Source organism: Astyanax mexicanus, chromosome 5 (assembly GCF_023375975.1).
Source record: "Astyanax mexicanus isolate ESR-SI-001 chromosome 5, AstMex3_surface, whole genome shotgun sequence".
Classification (NCBI taxonomy): domain Eukaryota; kingdom Metazoa; phylum Chordata; class Actinopteri; order Characiformes; family Acestrorhamphidae; genus Astyanax; species Astyanax mexicanus.
In genome coordinates this window covers 38,952,042-38,971,778 of record NC_064412.1, presented here as the reverse complement: position 1 = coordinate 38,971,778, position 19,737 = coordinate 38,952,042, and the positions used below count along the sequence as shown (strand labels likewise).

The 19,737-nt window shown below is 37.4% G+C and overlaps 1 protein-coding gene across 1 annotated transcript in view; it reads left to right on the top strand.

Moving 5' to 3' along the window:
* Positions 1 to 19,737, top strand: part of dnah9l (dynein, axonemal, heavy polypeptide 9 like) — a 132,024-nt gene that overhangs the window by 43,832 nt on the left and 68,455 nt on the right. Inside the window, exons 21-37 of the mRNA XM_049479653.1 lie at positions 2,281 to 2,367; positions 2,534 to 2,692; positions 5,454 to 5,537; positions 6,816 to 6,974; positions 8,908 to 9,030; positions 9,331 to 9,453; positions 11,246 to 11,470; positions 12,539 to 12,630; positions 13,262 to 13,388; positions 13,584 to 13,745; positions 14,261 to 14,386; positions 14,513 to 14,620; positions 15,028 to 15,159; positions 15,237 to 15,397; positions 15,490 to 15,646; positions 16,831 to 16,976; positions 17,629 to 17,745. Of these exons, the coding sequence (XP_049335610.1) occupies positions 2,281 to 2,367; positions 2,534 to 2,692; positions 5,454 to 5,537; positions 6,816 to 6,974; positions 8,908 to 9,030; positions 9,331 to 9,453; positions 11,246 to 11,470; positions 12,539 to 12,630; positions 13,262 to 13,388; positions 13,584 to 13,745; positions 14,261 to 14,386; positions 14,513 to 14,620; positions 15,028 to 15,159; positions 15,237 to 15,397; positions 15,490 to 15,646; positions 16,831 to 16,976; positions 17,629 to 17,745 (2,288 nt within the window). The remainder of the gene's footprint in view (positions 1 to 2,280; positions 2,368 to 2,533; positions 2,693 to 5,453; positions 5,538 to 6,815; positions 6,975 to 8,907; positions 9,031 to 9,330; positions 9,454 to 11,245; positions 11,471 to 12,538; positions 12,631 to 13,261; positions 13,389 to 13,583; positions 13,746 to 14,260; positions 14,387 to 14,512; positions 14,621 to 15,027; positions 15,160 to 15,236; positions 15,398 to 15,489; positions 15,647 to 16,830; positions 16,977 to 17,628; positions 17,746 to 19,737) is intronic.

The following is a 19,737-nucleotide window of genomic DNA, read 5'->3' as shown; positions in this document are numbered from 1 at the left end:
GCCAATTAATTTTAAAGTATAAAATCAGCTCGGGCCGGGCTGATTCCAAGTAGAAGACTAGAACTCTTCCTCTCATATGTATTTGTTCTGGCCCAAGATAAAAAAGTCCTTCAAAATCAGCTGCATATACAATTGTTTTGTGCATTGTGGATCGGTAGGCCATGTTGCCAGTTTATTTTTAAGTATAAAATCAGCTCGGGCCAGGCTAATTCTAGGTTTTCCTTAAAGCAGAAGACTAGAGCTCTTCATCTGATGTGATTTTTTTCTGACCCAAGATGAAAAAGTTTTTCAAAATCACACTGGAGTATTATGGCTCGTATGCCATGTTGCCAATTTATTTTACAGGCTAAAATCAGCTTGGGTCAGGCTAATTTCAAGTTTTTCTTAAAGTGGGAGACTAGAACTCTTCATCTAATGTGTATTTGGTCTGGCCCAAGATGAAATTTCTGTAAAAATCGTAAAGGAACATCAGCTTTATATTCAATTTTTGATGCATTATTGCTCGGTGTGCCATGTTGCCAATTAATTTTAAAGTATAAAATCATCTCAGGCCAGGCCAATTCCAAGAAGAAGACTAGAACTCTTCATCTCAGAACAAATACACATGATAAGAAGAGTTTTCTACTTCAAGACACATCTGGAATTAGCCTGGCCCGTGCAGATTTTAGACTGTAAAATGATTTGGCAACATGGTATACAAGCAAAGAAAACCTAGAATTAGCCTGGCCCAAGCTGATTTTATATTTTAAAATGAATTGGCAACATGGTATATAAGCAATGTTGCACAAAAATAATAAATATAAAGCTAATGTTCCAATGTGATTTTGAAGAACTTTTTCATCTTGGGCCAAAATAAATACACATGAGTTGAAGAGATCTAGTCTTCTACTTTAAGGAAAACCTGGAATTAAAAAAGGAAATCCTTTAAAATCACAATGGATCATCTGTCTCATATTTTTTTGAACACGAAGGCTTTAAAATAAATATTTTACAGTTTACAATTAGCTCCGGCCAGGCTAATGCCATGTTTTCCTTAAAGTAGGAGGCTAATTCTCTATTTAAGATATTACACTAGAACAGCATTTTCATGTTGTAAATAAAACTGGATTAAAATAAGTGATGGAAGCTTGTGTATATAAAATTACATTTAATAACATATTGTATATTTACATTGTTAATAAACAGCTGCACAGCTTTCCTTCATTATATCTCCTTTAGTGTTGATCTGTGGGGTGTTTAATATAATATGCGGAACAGCAGGTGTTTGTGAACGCTCCTTTTTGTTCACGGTGGTTCAGTGAAGCGGTAGCTGCGAATATCAAACCCACTTCAGCCGGGGATTACGAGGCTGCGAATATAGAGCCAAACGAATCTGGAGCTGCGAATAACAAACCAACTTCAGCCTCGTCTCCGTGGTACAGTTTAAAAGCACAGCGACAGTTAAAAAGCTCCGCGGTACAGTTAAAAAGCTCCGCGTGACAGTAGATGAGCTCCGCGGTACAGTTAAAAAGCTCCGCGCGACAGTAGGTGAGCTCCGCGGTACAGTTAAAAAGCTCTGCGTGACAGTAGGTGAGCTCCGCGGTACAGTTAAAAAGCATAATTTTTTGTGCATAATTATATCTAACATTCCACTCTTGACTTTGTGGCTGTGTTACATTGATGAGTGTTTTCCAGTTTTAACAATGTCTTCCTTGTAGAAATGAATTCAGGATAGTTAACCGAAATTAGACATTCATTATTATGGCACTGTCACTATGTTGCAAAAAGATTTAATACAGTAAGGAACCCAAGTTTATTGTTTTAAATAAATGTTCAGTTTGTTTAAATTGTTCTTTCATTTTTTTTATATTATTATTGTGGCACTTTCTCTATGTTGCAAAAAGATTTAATACAGTTAGGAACCTAAATTTATTGTTTTGAATGAATGTTCTATTTGTTTAAATTGTCATTTCATCTTTTTATCTTCTTATTGAAAATCGTTTCTGAATCAAATCGTGACCCCAAAAATCAGGATCGAATCGAATCGCCAGGTTAAACATTTGTTTTGGTGATCTGTACAAGTCTTGCGAGACACGTTTAACACCTATCAAGAAGTATTGTGCTGTTTTAATCTAACAAAATCTGGTCACAAATTTACAGAATACATTTTAAAAACATAAAAATTAAGCTTCTCAGGGTGAAAGAGGAGGCACAGGATGCAACTACCAATATTTTTTTTTTTTAAAAGAAAAAAATTCTTTCTCTCTCTCTCTCTGTCCGTCTCTCTCTTGTTCTGTGCAGATTAAACAGCTGGAGTTCAGAGAGCAGTTTCGTCTGGAGCCCATCTTCCGCATCAACATAGAGGAACCGTACAAACTTATTGACAAGGTGCTTCATTCTGCTGTATTTGTTTGCATTTCAGTGTACTGTGTATAAATCAGTGGAAAAATGCTACATGTTGCTGCTTTAAGTGTGTGACCTGAGCATTCCGTATGGGTGTGTATCTTCTTGTGTGTGTGTGTTTTTGTGTGTGTGTGTGTGTGTGTGTGTGTAGGCCAACCGCACAGTAGCTCATCTGGAGAGTGAGATGCGTAAACTGCAGGAGACTGCCAATCTGTTCGAGGTCAGTTTCCCTGATTATAAACAGCTTTGCCAGTGTCGCTCTGATCTCATCCTACTCAAAGCAGTCTGGGATATGGTGATCTTCGTTAAGGTAATCCTGCCATTCTGTAATTTTTTTTACACATCAAAATAAAGGCCTCCTGAAAATCTGTTTACGCAGCTCTATACTTCATATTCCACATATATCCAGTTGAAACCAGAAGTTTACATACACTATAAAAAAAGACACACATGGACATATGTTTTCTCACTGTATGATGGGAAATCAGAATAAACCTTTCCTGTTTTAGGTCAGTTACGATTCCCATAATTATTTATATTTGCCAAATGCCAGAATAATAAGAGAGAGAGAGAGAGAGAATTTTGGTATTAGTATTTGGTACCATTGGCCTTAAACTGTATGACTTGGGTCAAATGTTTTGGATATCCTTCCACAAACTTCTCACAATAGTTGGCCTCCTACAGCAAAACAACCCCACAACATGATGCTGACACCCCCGCGTTTCACAGCTAGGATGGCATTCTCAGGATTACAAGCTTCCAAACAGTTTAATTTTTTGCTTTGTCAGAACACAGAAAGTGTTTCCAGAAATTAAGTTCTTTGTTCCTGTGTGCATTTGCACACATCAATCTGTTTTTTTTACCTTTTTGTTTATTTTGGAGTAATTGCTTCTTCCTGGCAGGGTGGCTTCCAGCCCATATCGATATAGTACTCGTTTCACTCTAGATAATGACACACTCTTACCAGCTTCAGCAGCATCTTCACAAGGTCTTTTGCTTTTGTTCTTGGGTTGATCCGCACATTTCAGATCAAAGCATGTTCATCTCTCGGACACAAAACCTGTCTTCATCCGGAGAGGTATGACAGCTGGACATTCCCACATTGTATATAGTTGCATATAATTATTTGTACAGATAAACGAGGCACATTCAGGCATTTAGAAATTGCACCCAAGGATGAAACAGACTTAAGCAGGTCCACAATTTAGGGGTGCCTTATAATATGTCCACAGGTGTGTCTCTAATTAACTCAGATATTGCCAATAAACCTATCAAAAGCTTTCAAAGACATGACATCATCATATGGGCTGTCCCAAATTGTTTAAAGGTATTGTAATCTAAGTGTATGTAAACGTTTGACATAATTTTGGTAATCCTAATAGACTTAACACAAAAATTTCATGTCAGACAGTGAGAAAAAAGTGCATGTGTTTTTTATTTTTATTTAAGTGTTTATTGAAAAGGAAACATACATATTACATCTTTACAAATTCTTTACATCCGTAAGTATTGTTGACAAGATACAACATAAAAGTCTAATGTCCAGTCTTACATGCGTAGATGTACACAAATCTAGATACACATACACACACACACACACACACACATATATATATATATATATATATATATATATATATATATATATATATATATATATATATATATATATATATATATATACACACCACTTTGTGTTGGTCTTTTACATTAAATTCCAATGAAATATATTTATATTTGTGGTTGTAATGTGACAACATATGGAAAAGTTCAAGGGGTATGAATACTTTGGCAAGCCCTACAGCTCTGGAAAGAAATAAAAGTATGAGTTTCTTTGATTTTACCAAATTGAAAACCTCTGGAATATAATCAAGAGGATGATGGATGATCACAAGCCATCAAACTAAACGGAACTGCTTGAGGTTTTGCACCAGGAGTGGCATAAAATTATCCAAAAGCAGTGTGTAAGACTGGTGGAGGAGAACATGCCAAGATGCCTGAAAACTTGAAAACAGGGTTATTCCACCAAATATTGATTTCTGAACTGGAATTTGGTAGAAATGTTGTCAGTAGTTTATAGAATAAAACAACAATGTTAATTTTACTCAAACATATACATATAAATAGCAAAATCAGAGAAACTGATTTAGAAACTGAAGTGGTTTCTTCATTTTTTCCAGAGCTGTGTATACATGTACACATACTTCCATACACCCTCCTCAATATCCAATACTTATATTTACTACAATATTACAGGTTATGTACATCCTAAGTGTTAAACAGTTTACAGGGTTCAAGGGAGATTACAGTGAGTGTCCTATAAAACAAATACCTTGGGGTAGGCAGAGTTACATATGTGTCTTTTTATATAGTGTATGTAAACTACCGGTTTTAACTGTAGCTCTTGGAAAAAGAATAAACTACTTCCAAATAATTCTGTTTCTCTGATTTTGCTATTCATAGGTATATATTTGGGTAAAATGGACATCCTGGCCTGGAGAAATTAAAATATTGTTATTTGAAGGATTTATGTAAAGAAAATGAGAAATGGCAAAATAATGAAAAAGATGCAGAGCTTTCAGACCCCAAATAATGCAAAGAAAAAAGTTCATATTCATTTAAATAGAAACAACTATACTAAAGCTGTAAGTCAGGAAAAGTTTAAATATCTTTGTGGTTTTTAATTACAGCTTTCATGCGTTGTGGCATGCTCTCCACCAGTCTTACACACTGCTTTTGGGTGACCTTTTGCTACTCCTGGTGTGAAAATTCAAGTAGTTCAGCTTCTTAATTGCATTCCAGAAGTTTTTAATGCACATTTTAGATAAAAAAAAACTTGTACAGTATGTAAAAAAAGGTACTAGAATAAAAATACAGTATTATATTAATTAAATATGATAAAAGAAAACTTTAGTGGGAACTTAAGACACTGTCTGCCACCAATCTTAACATCCAAATTAATAATTAAAAATAGAAAATGTGTTTTTACAGTATTGCAATTGTTTTGTAGTATCCAGAACTGACTTCTCTTCTGTTAACCTTTTTGTTTATGGGCATGCTGGGAAATGTAGTCCAGTATCTCAGACTGGACCAAGACACCCTGGAAGGAGATCAATGTGGAGCAGATGGACATGGAGCTCAGGAGGTTTGCTAAGGTGCCGGTCACACATTATTTTTCTTCCTATTCATTGATATATTAACACCAGTATTAATTTTGACAACAAATTTAGATTTAGTCAGAGTCTTGTGAAGAAAATGGCATTTTTATTTTTAGTCATAATTTAGACATCTGAAATATTTTCAGTTTTAGTCGACTAATTATCATAAGAATATAGTCAACTAAAACATACATTCAGTTTAGTTGACTAAAATATAAAGGGTGTAAATGTGAATGCTTTTTCAATGGTTCCCTTTAATTATTGAACTATACACTTGTATGAAATGAAACAATTATTAACCAGTTGTGCAATATTATTAATGTTTGAATGTGAAATATATTTATGTTTAAAATATGATTTAACATATATTATTATTGTAGCTATGTGACTGTAAATATTTAAAATATTTTGAACAGAGCTGTAGATACAAAAACAGCTTTTTAAAGAGCTCATTTTATCCCCAGCACTAACCCAACACATCTCACTACATTCTATAACTGAGGTCAAAAACACACTCTGTCCTGAAGAGATGCTCTCAGGGTGGTGTTTTTTTTTTTTTTTTATAATTTCATTTCTAATTTTTCCCATTTTCTCCCCAATTTACATGGCCAATTACCTAACCCACTCACTAGTATCAGTAGTAATGCCCCAATACACCAGGAGGGTGAAGACTACGAAACTCCGATACATGTGAAGTAAGCCACCGCTTCTTTTCGAGCTACTGCTGATGCAGCTTGGAGGAAAGCACAGCGGCACGGTTCTGATACACCGGCTCACAGACGCCCTGTGCTGTGGACATCACCCTAGGAGTGATGTGGGGAAAGAGCGCCATCTACCCACCTGGAGGGAGCAGGGCCAATTGTGCTGCCTCTGAGCACCGGCAGCTTGATTGCTCATAGTGGCATCGCTTTAGACTGCTGGACCACTCGGCACCCTAGGGTGGTGACTTTTAGTTAAACACACCATCATCTCATGAAATAACATTAACAAAAATTATTTGTCAATGAAATTAACACTGATGAACACATAATTTACTAATATAGTACATGTAACACAAGTTTATAAAGTGACATGCAAATGTTGGGGCATCTCTGGAAATGCATAGTGAATTAAATATGATCACTGGCTGCAACACAATCCCAAAGCATTACAGTAGGAGAGGTGTTCTTGTCATTAAAGATGTCTTTGCTAATAATCATAGGCATGTCACTGCAATTATTTTTAATAGGTGTTGTTTAAGCAGTGATCTGTGAAATTGAGGTGTTGTGTCTGCAGGAAATGAAGACTCTGGATAAGGAAGTACGTGTGTGGGATGTCTACACTGGCCTGGAGTCCACCGTTAAAAACCTGCTGACGTCACTGAGAGCTGTTAATGAACTGCAGAACCTGGCGGTTCGGGAGCGACACTGGCAGCAGCTCATGCACACCACTGGGGTACGGCATCTATTGCACATTCAGAACGTCACATAGAGCACGGACAAAAAGGGTGGAATTCCAGTTGAATTTGGTGTTCTGAACTGTAGATGCAAGAACCCGTTAATGAACTACCAGAGTTCCAACTCACAGGGATTGCTGGTGACTCCCAATGGAAGTTTAACACTTCAAGGGCTCTTTAGAAATGGTCCGTTTATAGGCGGTGGTATCAGGGGCGCCGCTAACACTGAAAGCTCCACTAGGTAGGATTGAGATTTTGTGCTCGTGCACTCCCCCTACAGTTGCAGAGTGTAATAAATGTATACAGCACTAGGTATTAGTGGATACTAGGTACTACATAAATAGTGGAAAATCCACCTGCATGTAAGCTACTTTTTTATCAGAAAGTAAAAAGCACACGAAAAATAATTACCATCATCAATTTGTCTCTTTTAGCATGAAATGTTTACTTTATTGTAATCACGACTGAAACAAGACATTTCTTCTGTGTCTACAACTGATAAAACAGCATGTTTAAAGTAGCACTGTAGCACTGTTAGCCCTCACCACCAAACAAGCACAGCATGAAATAATATTAAAACAAAAACACACTATCAGTAAAAGCTTTTACAAGCCCCAGACTAAAATGTATATATCAGTTTGGGGCAATATACTGCACGCTAAGCTTACAAACAGCCATATTTTACACTTAACATGAACTATTTACACATTTAACCCGATCGCTAATGCTAATCGCAAATGCTAATCGCTGCTAGCTTCCGCCTGCTAGCCTACAGCTTTAGCAGTTAAAACAAACACTTTAACTCAACTTATACCTCACATATTTACACTCTGATTGTTTTAAGAACCTTTTTACCCTCTTATTAACATTTTAAGCTCCTTACAAAACAGAAATACCCACTGGTTTACTTATAATCTGTCTTTATCTGGTACTATCTGGACTCACCAGCGCTTCTCCGGTACAGCACAAAAGATTCATTCGAATGAACGAATCTTTTTAGTGAACGGATTCTAACGATTTAGTTCATCTAAAAGAGCTGTTGTGCCACTACTAGTTAGCTTCTGTAAATAATAAACCAACTCCAAAAAGCGGGTTTTTGTAGTTCTTGTAGAACTGTTAGAACTACATACAGGTCTGAAAGCAGGTCGCAGTTCTCAAAAGAGGCGCAGTTCTCGAGCGTCGGTCACGGCCTCCTAGGAAAACCTACAGAGTCTGGTTTGAGCTCAGAGAAGCTCCGGCACAGACACGAGAGAACCGCTATTCCTCCTATTACGCCTCAGTGGAGCGCTGCAGTAAGTTTCAAGCTGTAATATTACTTCTTTAAAAAGTTAAATAATCAATGAAATCATACCTAGTGTGCCTTAAACAGGGGACTATAAGCCTCCCGAAAAGTGAAAGCAAAAAGTTTTTGTTGTTTTTTAATCAGAAGGGTGTCTCTGGTGTCTCTACCTATCCCTCCGAGTGGGCGCTCTCTCCCCATCACACTTAAAGGTGACGCCCGGTATTGATTGATTTAAATTAGATAAGATAACAGAAAATTAAGTTGTGGAAGGAATGTTTGATTAAAAACATTATAAATTCCATTATAAAACAGTTATCTCAGAAACAGCAACTTTAAAGGAGAGAGAAAAAAAACCTTCTAAACTTTCAGTGTAAGAAACAGTTTGTCTGTTCAAATTATTTAGTAAACTAAAGCCCCAGAGCACCTTTTTTCCACAAAACAGCTCACATGGCATTCATACTAGAGACCACAACTAGACATTTTAAAATTAATGAAAAACAATGGAATGAGACCTTTAAAATAATAAAATTTTCACTAGTTCTTTGTTTAAAAATAGAAGATGTCACATTTCTTGTCTATATTCTGACTTTAGCTATTTCTTTCTCTCTCTGTCTCTCTGTCTCTGTCTCTCTCTCTCTCTCTCTCTGTAGGTGAGCTTTATAATGAATGAAAACACCACTCTGGGGGACTTGCTGGAGCTGCAGCTCCACCGTGTGGAAGAGGAGGTGAAGAACATTGTGGATAAAGCAGTGAAAGAAATGGCCATAGAGAAGGTACAGTATATACAAGATAAAAAATATAAAACAAGATAAACAAAACCAATGATTGCACCCAGACGGAAATGTTATATTGCATTGTTACTCCAAAGGAAGATCAAAGTGACCAGGAACAATAAATGATTACAAATTTAGGCTTATTAAGGCAATATTTATTGAGCTACACATTCAGAAGTAGAGTGTGTCAGTTGGGGATAGCCCTGGTGATGCAGCTGGCATGTTCAATTTTGCTGATTCTTTATATTTGTGTGTGTGTGTGTGTGTGTGTGTGTGTGTGTGTGTGTGTGTGTGTTGTAGGTTCTTGGTGAAATCAAACAGACGTGGTCAGTGATGTCTCTATCATATGAGACTCACTCTAGCACTGGAACCCCTCTCCTTAAAGCTGATGAGAACCTGATTGAGACACTGGAGGACAACCAGGTGAGACCATTCCACCAAATATGCCATAAGAGTCCCCAGGAAAATATGTGTATAAATGTGCACACAAAATAACTTTACAATCTAATTTATTATTAAGCATAGTGTCTTGTACTTTGACCTATTTGCAAAATTAAAATGTGGAATTAAAAACATTAATAAAAAATACATAGAAAACTAGCATGTTACCTGTCCCCACTCTCTACCTATAACTTTACCATGAAATATAATTATTCAAATCCTTCAGAGATGTCATTTTTTGCATTGTTGTGATGGATACACACCTACAGTCAAATGCACAATATTGAACATTTCTGTTTCGATTACATCTTTGCATTTTTCCAGCAAATTGTAAAAGCAAAATTATGTTTATTTGCTATTCCTAATGTGCAAAACTAATAGTAAAAACTAAGAATTATTGATTGTTTAAAAAAAACTGATTCTCTTATGTGTTTTCAATGGTAAGGTAAAAATATTTTTTCTTCTTCTTCCATTTGCATGCGGATATACACAGACATGCCAAATGTCATGGGACAGGAATTAGTAACATATACCATGTTTTGCCATGTCCCATGGAAGCTAATGAAAGCTGCATATGTGGCCTCCTGCATTTAATATGGATGTTCTGATCATGATACATATGTACCAGCAATAGTGGCCTCATATGGAAAGAGGCCACTATCAGGCCTCTTTCCAACTCCCATAATTCACATCACCTTGCAAAGAGCATGCTGGCCAGTGTTTAACCTCACTCACTAATCACAAGATTACACCTCACACTTTATAGGCAGTGTAATGTATTTTTTGTATAGCATCTTTCAATCACAGTGGGAGTTCAAATTGGTACTTTTGGCAGTGTGGGTAACGTGCCAAGTCCTGCTGGAAAATGAAATCCACATCTCTATAAAAGTTGTCAGCAGAGGGAAGGATAAAGTGCTGTGAGATTTTCCGGGAAAACTGTGCACTGACTCTCCAAACCATCACTGATTGTGGAAACTTCACACTAGACCTCAAGCAGCTTGGACTGTGTGTCTCTCCACTCTTCTTCCAGACTCTGCTCCCTTGATTTATGAATGAATTGCAAAGTTTACTGATAATCAATAATGGGTTGGAGAGTCATGTCATCTGCTGGTGTTGGTCCACTGTGTTTTATCAAGTAAAAAAAATAGTGCATTGTTTTCCCAGAGAATTCTACAGCACTTCATGCTTCCCTCTGCTGACAAATTTTATGGAGATGTGGATTTCATTTTCTAGCAGGACTTGGCACACTGCACACACTGCCAAAAGTACCAACTGGACTTTTATAATATTCTAATTTTCTGAGATACTGACTCTTGGGTTTTCATTCAAGGCATAATCATAAAAGCTAAAAATAGATCAATCTGTGTTCAATACATTATATAATATATGATTTTCACCTTTTTTACGGAATTACTTAAATAAAGTAACTTTTTAATGATATTCTAATTCTGTGAGCTGCACTAGTATACAGAAAAAATAATAAGAGAGTATATTTGAACTACTCCTTGAACCTATATTGATCTCAATTCCTAGAAAGAAGACTGGCCAAGACTAGAAGAGGTGTGCTCATTTCTGATCCTGATTAAGATCTTTAGAAACATGGGAATATTCTAGACTCAGGAGTGTTAGATATAAAATCACCAGGGTGGTGGATCTTCAGAATCAGAATCTCCACCATACTATCAGTGGATAATGTGAATCCGCTATTTGACTTCACCACTTATTTACAGTGCTGTAAGTGTGTGTTGTGTTGTGTGTGTTTGTGGTTGAACAGGTGCAGCTGCAGAATATCCTGATGAGTAAACACGTGGAGTACTTTCTGGTGGAGGTGAGTGGTTGGCAGCGGCGGTTGATGTTGGCAGACCTGGTGATTGGCACTTGGCTGGCTGTGCAGCGCACCTGGGCTCATCTGCAGAGCATCTTCACCAACTCGGAAGATATCCGCAACCAGCTGGCCCAGGATGCTGAGCGTTTTCAGGGCATCCATCTGGACTTCCAGGTACCACAGCCTTTAATCCCCCTTCCCTCCATTACTTAGCATGATGCTAATCAGTGCAGATGTCTGTTAGCTGATGATAAGTAATAGAATTGTAGTGTTCTCCTCCAAGCGTGTTGAGCCGTCCAATGGTGTTGCATTAACAGCAGTTCAAAAAAAGAGGCAATAGAGCTTTATGTGACTTGAATCAAGCACACCCTCTCAGCACTGGTACAGTGTATCACAAAAGTGAGTACACCCCTCACATTTTGGCAGATATTTAAGTAAATCAACAAAACAAAAGTGTCCAAATTGAGCACTGCTTGTCATTTCCCCTCCAAAATGTCATGTAACTAGTTAGTTTTACTAGGTCTCAAGTGTGCATAGGGATCAGGTGTGTTCAATTTTGTAGTACAGCTCTCACACTCTCTCATAATGGTCACTGACAGTTCCAACGTGGCACCTCATGGCAAAGAACTCTCCAAGGATCTTAAAAGTCGAATTGTTGCGCTACATGAAGATGGCCCAGGCTACAAGAAGACGCCCTAACAACACCCTAAACAGCATAGTGACCAAGATCATCCAGCGGTTTAAAAGAGCAGGGTCCACTCACGTCCAAATGCTGTCTTTAAAAGATAGGCGCAGGAGTGCTGTCAGCATTGCTGCAGAGATTGAAGGGTTCTCAGCCTGTCAGTGCTCACATCATACGCTGCACACTACATTAAATTGGTCTGCAGAAGATATCCTCTTCTGAAGTCTGTACACAAGAAAGCATGCAGACAGTTTGCTGAAGACATGTCAACAAAGGACATGAATAACTGGAACCATGTCCTATGGTCTGATGAGACCAAGGTTAATGTTATATAAAGGAAATTATTGCCACTGTCAAAAAGAAAAAAATCTACCTAATCCTTCAATGGATGTTAATGTAAAAAAAGAGTTTATTCCAAGTAACAGATTTAAATAGAATTAATTTCTATTTGTCCATTTGTCATTTGATATTTTGAGAGAACACAAAGAAAACTGTAAGATTTTAAGTCATTTTTGCTTGACATCAACACATTTTCTATTTTATACTGTTTGTGTCACCAGGGGTTGATTGTGAATGTTGTAAAAAATGCAAATGTGATTGAAGTCACCAACAAGCTTGGCTACTTGGAGGAACTTGAGACACTGCAGCAAAGGTTTGTGTCCACAGAGAGTGCTGAATTATGAAAAATAAATGGGTTCATATGGAGCATTTTAGAAAAATCAGAGTTTATAAAAATTTTAAAGATAATTGTCATACTGGAAAAATAAATCGTTTTCTCAACTCAGAACAATATCAAATGTTTCAGTAGTGCAGACATAATTGTTTAAAGCTTTAAAACTCCAATTATAAGCCTTTTAAGCATTCTCTGGCTGTAACTCTAACATTTTTCACCAATCAGTCTGCACAACAGCAGCAATTAGTCAGCAGCACTAATGCTAGCGCCTTTACTACCTAAAATAGGGGTCGGCATGTTTCATGTATCAAAAACATTGTGATGAAACTGGCTCTCATCAGGACTGCTCCAGGAAAGAAAAATCTCTACATGAGTTACAACACAAATGCTTTACAGAGTATTTTGGTTTGTTTAACGCATTTCAGTTACTACATGATTCCTTATGTATTTCTTCATAGTCTGTATGACTTACGTATTCATTTACAATGTAGGAAAACTCTGTTACTGTAAATATACTTTACAATTAATTATATTTATAAAGTTACCCTCCCAACCCTAATCATTAATCAGATACAGTTATTATTTGCTTGTTTTCTGTTTGCACACTCAGGTTGTCTGTGTGTGAGAAAGCTCTAGCGGAGTATCTGGAAACGAAGCGTCTGACGTTTCCACGCTTCTACTTCGTCTCTGCTGCAGATCTGCTGGAGATAGTTTCTAAAGGAACTCAGCCCAGACAGGTAGACCATTATAGCATACATTACCTGAACTGTGTTTAAAGCATGCTGTGCTCTGTGTACACGACTCTCTCTGTGTATAGAATAATTAATGAGCTTCACTGTCACCCGCTGCAGGACACACACACAGCTGGACAAATGCTGCATGTGTAAAAATGGCTCTTTTATTGGTGTGTGTGTGTGTGTGTGTGTGTGTAGGTTACGCGGCATCTGCTGAAGCTCTTTGATAACCTGGCTGATCTGAAGTTCAGAGATGAGGAGGAGGAGGAAGATGAAGGGCGGACTGAGGTTGCAGTAGGGATGTACAGCAGAGAGGGAGAATATGTCCCCTTCTCTGAGCCCTGTGTGTGTGAGGGACAGGTAACTATAAACACAGCAGGGTATACACAGTACCAGTCAAAAGTCTGGACAACCAATGTTTTCTTTGTTTCTTTATTTAAATTTATTTTCTATACTGATATTAAAAACATGAAAATAATTAAGGGACACAGCAACTATAGTTCAGCACCTCTAGGAACTCCTTCAAGACGTTATCTTTTGAAAACTCTGACATTAAAATACCAAGAGTGTGCAGATCTGTCTTCAAAGCTAAATGTGGTACTTAGATGAATCTATATATATATATACACACATATATCACAATAATATTATACTATTACTGTATTAGTATTATTGTAGTTTCTGTTTATCAGCATAATTTATTATCCTTTTACCCTGTTTTTCTATGTTTTCTTGTCAAAGAAAGGCTGCAAATCTCTCATTTCATATTCATCTTTTAAATCCAAACATTCAGATGAATCTTAATATATAGAAATTATTAGAAAAGATACACTTTGATTCTTTTTTTCTTTCATTTGCTTTTTTTTCTCTCTCAGGCTGAGTGTTGGCTGGGTGGATTGGAGCTGGCCATGCGCTCCACAGTGAGGCATGAGATCTCTGAAGCTGTATCAGCTTATGAGGATAAACCGCGTGATCAGTGGCTTTTAGACTACCCTGCGCAGGTGTGTGTGTGTGTGCCTGTCAGTAAATGTAGAAGATGATAAGGTGTTGATACATTTATATTTCAGATGATGCATACAGTATACTGTATGTGTGTGAATGTGTGTGTGTGTATGTGTGTGTTGCAGGTGGCGCTGACTGGTAGTCAAATTTGGTGGGCGACTGATGTAGGCATAGCCTTTGAACGAGTGGAAGAGGGTTTTGAAACAGCGCTGAAAGACTACAATAAAAAACAGGTCCTTATTCACTGGAAATCAAATTAGAAACCAAAAAGGCATTGACCGAAATGTGTCTGTACTACTGAGTACCGAAAGGTTTTTTTGATACTTTGCATGAATCACGCAGCTAATGCTAATACTGCTCTAGTCTCGAGCAGTATTTAATTTCGTTGACGTAGAATTTTCGTCATAGTTTTCATCAACGAACCTTTTTTTCAAAACGAAAACAAGATGATAACTTAATAAAAGCTATATTCTAATGATATTTAATCGACTAAAATTAGACTAAAACGAAAAACATTTATGCTGTCAAAATGAATACTGGTTTTTAGTCTGGGTGCTAAACTATAGAACTAAGTTATAGCCCTATTTCAGTAAGGCTATACAGTAAGAATTGGAAAATTATATATATTTTTTTATTTAAGGTCAGCCAGCTGAACTCTCTGATAAACATGCTGCTGGGTGAGCTTACCCCAGGAGACCGGCAAAAAATTATGACCCTCTGCACCATCGACGTTCATGCTCGGGACGTGGTGGCCAAACTCATTTCACAGAAGGTAATGAGATACAGTCAGCCATTCTGTATCTGATCTTGATGTGGTTGTATTGTATTAACACGCTGTGTGTTGTGCAGGTGATGAACGGACAGGCCTTTGCGTGGTTGTCTCAGTTACGGCATCGCTGGGATGAGCAGCAGAAGCACTGCTATGTTAATATATGTGATGCCCAGTTCCAGTTTTCTTATGAATACCTGGGGAACACCAACCGGCTGGTCATAACACCACTTACTGATCGGTAAGTAAAACAAACGTGCACACACACACACACACACACAACCATACCCAGACTGTGCTGTTCAATTCAATGCTGTCATATATTTTGCGCAGATGTTACATCACTCTGACCCAGTCTCTGCATTTAACGATGAGTGGCGCCCCCTCTGGCCCTGCCGGCACCGGCAAGACAGAAACTACCAAGGACCTGGGCCGCTCGCTTGGCATTATGGTCTATGTATTCAACTGTTCAGAACAGATGGACTACAAGGTAGGCTATAGTAACACAGATTTCAAAGATATACTGAAATTATATATGTATACACTACCGGTCAAATGTTTTAGAACACCCCATTTTTTAGTAGTACAGTAGCAGTGCTGTTTGGCCCAGACAAGCTGTTTTTTTTCTCATCTTAGCAATGACTTTATTATAGTCTGGGTCAGTCAGACTTTATCCTGTACCAGTTTTCTCCAGTTTCCAAGAGTCTTTTGAAAGTGTAAAAAAAACAGTACTCACCACTCTCTTGCTTCATCTGTAATTTCTCTAAAAAGACTTTTATACTTTTAATAGTTACAAGGTTCTCTGTGTTCTGTGTCTTTTTGTAGTTATTATGATGAAAGTGTGAATGTGCTGTGTGTAAGTGTGTAAATGCTGCAGTAGAGAGTGCAGTAATATGATCTGTTCCAGCACTGCTTTACTACAGACAAAGGCTTTGTAAATTGACATTTTTTAAAAACTGTTTCCAAAGCTCAGTTAATTTCCATTGCTACTTACCAGCTATAAATTGTTAACTAATTATTTTTTTAATTCTCTCAAACAGTGTATTATTTTTTTTATTACAATATGCGTTTAAAATAAAATAATTTTATTTTTACAATACTAAAATGATATTTTTTTAGTTATTAGTTTAGTTGTATTAGTAGTTGAGTACACAGACACATTATCCTCCTCCATAGCACAGTTGAACCTTAGAGGGCGCTGCAGAGGCGGGAATGACCCCAATAAGAGCATTTTTTAAAGTTTAGAAAATTTCTAAAATATTTAGTCAGGACTGGTATGTTTTATTACTTTGAAGGAACACATTTCAGCTATTAATGAAAAAAATGGTTTAGGGTTTAGTGGCTCTTTAAAAGATTAAATTAGATTTGGTTGGATTAATGAAGAATAATGTGAACTGATTATCAGAGATGACGACTTGGAGGCAGATCCGACTATTAACAGCCTAACAAAAACTACCATGCCAGATAAAAGCAACAGCAGCGCAGTTTACCACAATTCCTTTAGTTCATGAACCCCTGAATCTGCAGTCTTATCCATAATGGGAAATGAATTACTGTACCAAAACACTACAACAGTAAAACATAGAATTTAGCTTCTAACAATTAGCTTAACATTTCTCCAGTCGATTAGCATTTCATGTTCTCCGTCTTAATCTCTGTTCTTTCATCTCTCAGTCTATAGGGAACATCTATAAGGGTCTGGCTCAGACAGGGGTGTGGGGCTGCTTCGACGAGTTTAACCGGATCTCTGTGGAGGTTTTGTCTGTGGTTGCTGTGCAGGTCAAAACCATCCAAGATGCTGTTCGCAACAAGAAACACAGGTCAGACCGAGTCATGTGTGTCTAATACATTAATCTGATACAGCTGTGATTCTGCATGGAGAGCATACATATACAGCTCTGGAAAAAAATATGAGAGCCCTTAAAAATGATTTTTTTTCCTTGATTTTACCAAATTGAAAACCTCTGAAATGTAATCAAGAGGAAGATGGACGATCACAAGCCATCAAACCAAGCTAAACTGCTTGAATTTTTGCATCAGGAGTGGCGTAAAGTTATTCAAAAGCAGTGTGTAAGACTGGTGGAGGAGAACATGCCAAGATGCATGAAAACTGTGATTAAATTCCACCAAATATTGATTTCTAAACTTCATGAATTTGAACTTGTTTTCTTTGCATTATTTGAGGTCTGAAAGCTCTGCATCTTTTTTGTTATTTTAGCCATTTCTCATTTTCTGCATATAAATGCTCTAAATGACAATATTTTCATTTAGAATTTGGGAGAAATGTTGTCTGTAGTTTATAGAACGAGTACATTTTACATGTACTTATAAATAGCAAAATCAGAGAAACTGATTCATAAACTGAAGTGGTCTCTTATTTAAGAGCTGTATAGGCTATGAAAATACTTGATGTGCAGCAGTTCCATATCTAGTATTATGTTCTGTTCCATTTTATTTAATTACACTGATCAGGTTTCATTTCCTGGGTGAAGAGATTGAGCTGAGGCCGACTGTGGGGATCTTCATCACTCTGAACCCTGGATACGCTGGCAGAACTGAACTACCAGAGAACCTCAAAGCACTTTTCAGGTACCACCTGTCTCATTTCATCCACCTGCCTTAATCAGCTGCCTTGGATAATACACTCCAATCTTCCTCCATTCGCTGTAGCTACAGTTAAATGCTTTGTCTGAATGAGACACAGTGGTTCTTTTTTCAATTATCTAAGTTTTTCATATGACAATTTTGATTCTTCATTATGAACACAGCTGTAAGCTGTAGACACCAGTGAAAATGGGTTTATCATCACTGTTGAGGTAATGCCATGGCTTGGGCTTGCATTGCTTCGTCTGGGATGGGCTCAGTAATCTTAATCCATAATGTCATGCACGATGGCAGCAGTGCAGTGAACTCAAAAGTCTACAGAATAAAAACAAATGCAACCAAAGTGATGAAAAGATCTTTCAGCATGTAGCAAGATGGATGATGATCTTAAACTAAAAAAGTTTTAACTAAAAAGTGAAAGGTTTTAGACTGAACTAGTCAATCACTAGACTTAAAACCAAAAGTGTGTGCATTTTAACTGCTAAAAAAGGTGACTTAAGGGAGTAACCCCCCAAAACAAACACTAACTGAAAGAGGCTGCAGTTAAAGCCTGGAAAAGCTTTACAAAAAAAACAAAAAAAAACTTGATGCTCTTGTTTCAAGTAATATTCGCTGTAATGTATTTAAGCAATAATACACTTGAGCTTTGTGCTATAGCATGTAATATTGGCGCAGTCATAGTGCCGTAGATCAGCACAGCAAAGCCAGTAATACATGTTATAGCACGAACCTCGAGTGTATTATTGTGATTATATCACAGTTCCATTATCAATGTTTATTGAAAGATTTAAAGAGAGTTAAAGTGGACGAGAAAATACGATCTGTTTGGTTACAAACACTCCACAAGTTAAAATAGTTCCATTGCTGCTCTGTTTGTAGCCGCGCTGTTTGGCTTGTATAGTTGATAGGTTACCTGTATGTGTGGGAGTAATTAGTGCTGGACGATATGGCCAAAATTTATATCACGATATATTCCTTAAATTTCGGTCGATACGATATAATTTCGATATCGATAAATACTTTGAAGGCCTCAGAAAAAGAATCCCTGCCATCTCTGCAGCTTGCACTGCAAATTTAAATTATTATTTAACTGTGTATTTGCACTTTTTGTATCAATCTATCTAATGGAAATCTGTACCTACTACTGTATGAAAATGTTTTTTAAGTCTTTGAAACCTCCTTTCACAAAAACTTTAATACTTTAGAAATAAAAGTAGTCAAAATAAATCAATGCTCAATTTTATTTGCATATAGCAAAATAATAACATGACATCCCTGTCAAACATAAGCCTATATAACTATTACAAATAAAAATAACTTTAAATGACAACAGAGGCAGAGCTTCTTATTCATTGTAAACAAATTTAACAGATTAAAACAAAAGTGTTTTAACTAGGATATATAATACAAGAAGCCTTTATATACATAAAAGCAACAAGATTTTCCCGTCAAATAAACAAACCTAAAGGATTCATAAACTTTAAATAACTTAGTTTCAACATAATCTATTAAAGTGCTTCAGTCAGTATAAGGAAAATATTGTATGTAGTGAAGATGCTTGAGGTGGTGGAACAGATTAGATGTATTAACGTTACGCTGCTTGTCGGCTCCACTCACCGGCACAATTTGCAGCAAAGCGGCAAGCGAGCGGACCCGCGGCTGGGCGAGCGGAGCCGCGGATGAGCGAGCGGAGGCGCGGATGAGCGAGCGGACCCGCGGCTGGGCCAGCGGAGCCGCGGATGAGCGAGCGGACGCGCGAATGGGCGAGCGAAACAGCGGCTGACCGAACCGAGTCTACCCTAGCCTTGGATCCGCTCGTCCCGGCTCCGTTTCGAGACATTTTAGATGCGTAGCGGAGCGGACCTGAACCTAACCTAGCCTAGCCTAGCCTAGCCATTTTAACCTAGCCTAGCCTAGCCTATCTGGCTACGTGCCTGTGTGATTGTGTCATCACGCACTGAGGTAGCACAGCTATGG